The sequence below is a fragment of the Cebus imitator genome, unplaced genomic scaffold (assembly GCF_001604975.1).
Source record: "Cebus imitator isolate Cc_AM_T3 unplaced genomic scaffold, Cebus_imitator-1.0 Scaffold215, whole genome shotgun sequence".
NCBI lineage: Eukaryota > Metazoa > Chordata > Mammalia > Primates > Cebidae > Cebus > Cebus imitator.
The window spans coordinates 3543121-3548862 of NW_016107530.1; the positions used below are offsets into that span (position 1 = coordinate 3543121).

The 5742-nt window shown below is 47.0% G+C and overlaps 1 protein-coding gene across 4 annotated transcripts in view; it reads right to left on the reverse strand.

The window, feature by feature from the left end:
* The window catches only part of CCAR1 (cell division cycle and apoptosis regulator 1), an 86309-nt gene extending 84246 nt beyond the window's left edge, over nucleotides 1-2063 (reverse strand). For 3 of the 4 annotated variants that reach the window (XM_017548943.2, XM_017548942.2, XM_017548944.2), the window contains exons 1-2: nucleotides 1919-2063; nucleotides 611-732 (exon numbers count right to left, since the gene is read on the reverse strand). In XM_017548943.2, coding sequence (XP_017404432.1) covers nucleotides 611-683 — 73 coding nt within the window. In that variant the 5' untranslated portion in view covers nucleotides 684-732; nucleotides 1919-2063. The other variant, XM_037745864.1, reaches the window with a different exon arrangement.
* Between the last annotated feature and the right edge of the window lie 3679 nt (nucleotides 2064-5742).

The following is a 5742-nucleotide window of genomic DNA, read 5'->3' on the forward strand; positions in this document are numbered from 1 at the left end:
CCGCCTCCTGGGCTCAGGCAATTCTCCTGCCTCAGCTTCCTGAGTAGCTGGGATTACAGACACGCGCCACCATGCCCAGCTGATTTTTTGTAGTTTTAGTAGAGACGGGGTTTCACCGCGTTGACCAGGATGGTCTCGATCTCTTGACCTCGTGATCCACCCGCCTCGGCCTCCCAAAGTGCTGGGATTACAGGCGTGAGCCACCGCGCCCGGCCTTGTTTTTGTTTTTAAGACGGCCACCGCGCCCGGCCTTGTTTTTGTTTTTAAGACGGAGTCTCGCTCTGTCGCCCAGGCTGGAGTGCAGTGGCACCATCTGGGCTCACTGCAACCTCCCCCTCCTGAGTTCAAGCAATTCTCCTGCCTCAGCCTCCTCAATAGCTAGGATTACAGGTGTTCACCACCACACCCAGATACTTTTTGTATTTTAAGTAGAGGTGGGGTTTCACTATGTTGGCTAGGCTGGTCTCGAACTCCCGACCTCGTGATCCGCCCGCCTCAGCCTCCCAAAGTACTGGGATTACAGGCGTGAGCTACCACGCTCCGCCCTAATTCACGTAGTTTTAACAGGTCCCCCACAAACATTTACAGTACATGTATTTAGTAGCCTGACCTGGCTGTGACACCGCAGTGGCTGTAAACTGAGTAGCCCATGGTGGATTCTTCTGTCCTCCAAACTGAGCCATGATGCCAAAGGAAAAAAATCTTCCCTTGTTTGTCTTCTATACCATCGATCTATCAAAAAAAGGATCCACATTTTAAAGTCCAACCAAGCTACAGACATCACAAAAGGATATAATAGAAAAAAATGTTTAATGTGTCAAGGACATCCTCGTAGATTTCAGTAGAAATAACAACTCTAAGTAGAAAAAGGGCAAATGAACATCCAAAATGCAGCAAAAACGTTTAACAGCAAATAGATCACCGGGAGTGACCTATTTTACCAGATAACATTAGGGCATACTCACAAAAAGCACTCCTTTCTCCGACTACAAATTGTTACAGTGAAATGGAAGACCATCTGCTGTATCTACCCAATTGTTAACAAAAAGTTCATAACTTTATAGGAAATATAGCGTGTTTTTTCTGGCAATGGGTGGGGAGAGAGGCTGCAGTAAGGTTAAAACCAATAACGATAATTGAGGCAAAATCCCCATCACAGGTATGTAAAGATATTATTTAAATAACGAACATCTCTTTACTTTCCAGAGTAGAGAATTAACTGGTGGGTGGGGGGGGGGTTCTTCTCCATTCCTGACCTCAAGGGAAAACGCCGTTGAGATAACGGTTGTCCCTTAAAGAACCACTGCGAAGACCCCTCCCCACAAGTCAAACCAGAAAAGGCGAAGATTCTCCACCCGCGCACCCCCTCCCCGGCAGCCGCGACTCGCAAGGGCCAGAGCCGGGTCGTCCATCTTCCTCCAGTCCCAGCTCTGTGCGGGCCACAGGGGACGGAAGGCAGAACCCACCGCCCCACGACACTCGAAGAAGCGCCCACCACAGGGGGATCCCGAGAGCCCTGGGCTGGTTTACCCCGCACGGAGAAAGCCTCTATTCCCCAAGACCCACGCCGCCGCAAGCCACCATGATGCCCCGGGCCGGCGGACCAGGAGGCTAAAACCGCAGCGGCTCGAGAGCAATGGGCGGTGGACGGCAGCACCGCCAGGCCGAGGCTGAGGGGCGCTGGGGACACCTGAGAAGCCGTGGGGTGGGGGGAGGGGCTGGCCGCGCCGGGCCTGCTCCGACCCGCACAAAAGGGACCTCGTCCCTCCTGTCCCAGTCCCACAAGAGCCCCACCGTCGCCGCCCGGGGCCGCCGCGCTACACAAACGATAGCTCCTGGCCCTTCCACGGATCCGACAGGATGTCAAGAGCCCCGACCTGGCCGCCCACTTCTCCAACCGCGCGGACCAGTCCTTCACCTGAATCGGGTCCCGGCTAACATCGAAGCCATTTCAAACCCGTCAGCCTTAAGCGCATGCGCCAACTTCCCCCTCTTCCTCCACGCCGCTCCCCTCCTCCACATCTCCCAGAGGAACGGCACTTACTGGCAGACGTTCTGCGTGCGCGCTCCCGTGACCGCTCAGTACGCCTGTCCCTTTCGCTACGAAGCGAGAAATAGAGCGCGCCTAAGGGCTGCCTTGGTCTCGCTTAACAATAAGCGGGGCTATACGTCTTGCGCTTGCTCTGAAGGAAGGGCTTTCCTGTGGGTGGGAAGGAAAGAAATGGCGGTCACGTGATCCAATCTGGGCCGCCGCCATTTTATGTTTTCCATTTTTTTTTCTACCTCGTTCAATTATTTGGGAGAAAGGGCATACCCTGTAACATTCTTAACTCACCTTAAAAATTGAGATAAAATTTACCTAATGTACAACTCACTACTTAAAATATTTTAAAAGGTACAATTCAGTGGCTTTTAGTATAGTCGTAAGGTTGTGCAACCATCTCTACCAGTATTTCAAGAACCTTTACATCACCCGGAAAAAAAACCCGTACCTGTTAAGCTGTCGCCCCCAACCCCTGATTTTCCCATTCTCTGGCACACTAACATTTCTGTCTATTCTATACTAGGCATTTCCTAGAAATAGGATCGTACAATATAGGCCCTTTTATGTGTTGGATTTATTTGATTTAGCACATTGATTTCAGGGTTCATCCATGTTAACAGCATGCATCAGAACTCATTCCATTTTATGGCCAACATTGCGCATTCTTTAACATGTTTCCCAAATTTAAGGAATATTTTTATTTTCTCTTAAGCTCTGTATAGCTTACAGCAATTTGGTAAAATATACCTTTGTGAACAAAGATAAAACTTAATTTTTAGGCCGGGCGCGGTGGCTCAAGCCTGTAATCCCAGCACTTTGGGAGGCCGAGGCGGGTGGATCACGAGGTCAAGAGATCGAGACCATCCTGGTCAATATGGTGAAACCCCGTCTCTACTAAAAATACAAAAAATCAGCTGGTCATGGTGGTGCGTGCCTGTAATCCCAGCTACTCAGGAGGCTGAGGCAGGAGAATTGCCTGAACCCAGGAGGCGAAGGTTGCGGTGAGCCGAGATCGCGCCATCGCACTCCAGCCTGGGTAACAAAAGCAAAACTCCGTCTCAAAAAAAAAAAAAAAAAACTTAATTTTTTCTCCCTATGTGATCCCTCCAGAATTCAGAAACTATTAATAGTCTTATTTTCATGACAATATAGTAATTATGCATAAATTCATCATGAATTTGATCATGTTGTAACTACACAATTAGAGACATTGGTTTTATTGCCAAGACTTTAATACATATGTCATATTTTCAGAGATGACCAACTTTAAAGAATTAAGCTGGCCAGGCTCGGTGGCTCACACCTGTAATCCCTCTGGGAGGCCAAGGCGGGCGGATCAGGTCAGGAGATCGAGACCATCCTGCTCAATATGGTGAAACCCTGTCTCTACTAAAATATAAAAAATTAGCTGGGCGTGGTGGCCCGCGCCTGTAGTCCCAGCTACTCCGGAGGCTGAGGCAGAAGAATTGCTTAAACCCGGGAGGAGGAAGTTTCAATGAGCCGAGATCTCACCACTACACTACAGTCTGGCGACAGCGCAAGACTGTCTCAAAAAAACAAAAAACCTAAAAAAAAGAATTAAGCCTCACTTTTGGAGCCATTGAAGTCTGGCTTATAACTAAGTAAGGAATGTCACTTCTGGCAGGCTCAGAAACCTTAAGACACTTTGGGGCTTAAGATAGTTTATCCTCTTAAGAAAAGAGGAATTCACCTAAATGCATAGGTATTGCAGGCAAAATCTGATGACAAGTCCTTGGGTTGGCCTCATAGCCTTAAAGGGCTTTTGAAAGTCCAATCTGCAAGATATGTTCCTTCGTTTATTCCTTTCCCTATGAATCTGCTGAGGAAGAATCCTGAAAGTCTGTCTTCTGGACAGGCACAATGGATCACACCTGTAATCTCAACACTTTGAGAGGCTAAAATGGGAGGATCTCTTGAAGCCAAAAGTTCGAGACCAGCCTAGGCAACATAGTAACACCCTGTCCCTATTTCAAAAATTAAAATTAAAGTCTGTCTTTTCGTTGTCATTATGAGCCTGAACAGCTATGGATCAAGCTCTTCAGCAGAGGACCGGGCTTTCAAACAACTGATGAAATTAGCAGGCGGTGATGTCACACACCTGTAATCCCAGCTACTTGGGAGGCTGAGGCAGAAGAATCGCTTGAACCCAAGAGGTGGAGGTGCCGCATCATTGCACTCCAGCCTGGGTGACAGGGCTAGCCTCCGTCCCAAAAAAAAAAGAAAGGAAAGAAAAAGAAACAACTGATGAGAGTCTGAGAAGCCATTTTAAACAATGGGGACACTCAGAGATTGTGTGGTAATGAGAGCGCCAAACACCAAGCAGTCAAGGGGCTTTCAGTTTGTCATGTATGCCATTATGGGGACCATGGATACAGCATGAATGCAAGGCCATGCAAGCAGGATGGAAGAATTGTGGAACCAAAGAACTTCTTAAGATTTTGGCCAGGGGCAGTGGCTCACACCTGTAATTTCAACATTTTGGGAGGCCGAGGTGGGCAGATCATCTGAAGTCAGGAGTTGGAGACCAGCCTGGCCAATATGGCAAAACCCTATCTCTACTAAAAATACAAAAATTTAACTAGCTGTGGTAGTGGGTGCAGGTAATCCCAGCTACTTGGAAGGCTGAGGCAAAAGAATTGCTTGAACCCAGGAGGCAGAGGTTGCAGTGAGCTGAGATCACGCCATTGCACTCCAGCCTATGTAACAGAGTGAGACTGTCAAAAAAAAAAAAAAAGCCTGGGCTTTGTGCCACGCCTGTAATCCCAGCACTTTGGGAGGCTGAGGTGGGCTGATCATGAGGTCAGGAGTTTGAGACCAGCATGGCCAACATGGTGAAAACCCATCTCTACTAAAAATACAAAATTAGCCTGACGCAGTGGACAGCCCTGGTAATCCCAGCTACTCAGGAGGCTGAAGCAGAATAGCTTGAACCCAGGAGGTGGAGGTTGCAGTGAGCCAAGATTGCACCACTGCACTCCAGCCTGGGCAAAAAGAGAGACTCCGTCTCAAAGAAAAAAAAAAAAGCCAAAGGTCAAGATTAATCACTATTCTTGCTATATGTATGTACATAATCAGGCCAAGTGTAATGACCAGTCTTACTTTGCAAACAAGTCGGTGTTACTTTGATCATTTTTAATCAAAATGATTTTAGAGACAAAATAGTTTCAGTGGAAAACTATAGAACACCCTTTTGATTATCAAATTCCGGTCTTGTTTATTGTCTTTGAGGTCTATCTGCAAACTGACCTGGATCCTGAATTCTAGTTTCCTTCAATATCTGTCCATGACTCTCCAAACTGTTATTTCCAATTTTTCTTCTACCTTTATGGCTGAGAGTCACAAAATATTAAAACTGCTCATTTTCCCAGAGCCTTGCTAGTTGAAGATGGAAAATGTGATATAAACTTAAAATAAATCAGCTTTGTACTTGCTACTGGGTGAACCAATCAGAAACTTCATCAGAAACAGCAGATGTCATTACCAGAGACATTCAAACTATAAACCAGGAAATCCACTGGGTTGCTATCCTCAAGCCCAACATCTGCAAATCTTATTGGCTCACTACCCTCCAGATTCAGAAACTGGGTTTCTAACTATTAATTGCTGCTTTTCTTTATTTTCATGGAAACTCCCTCTTTTTTTTTTTTTTTTTTTTTCCTGAGACAGGATCTCACTAT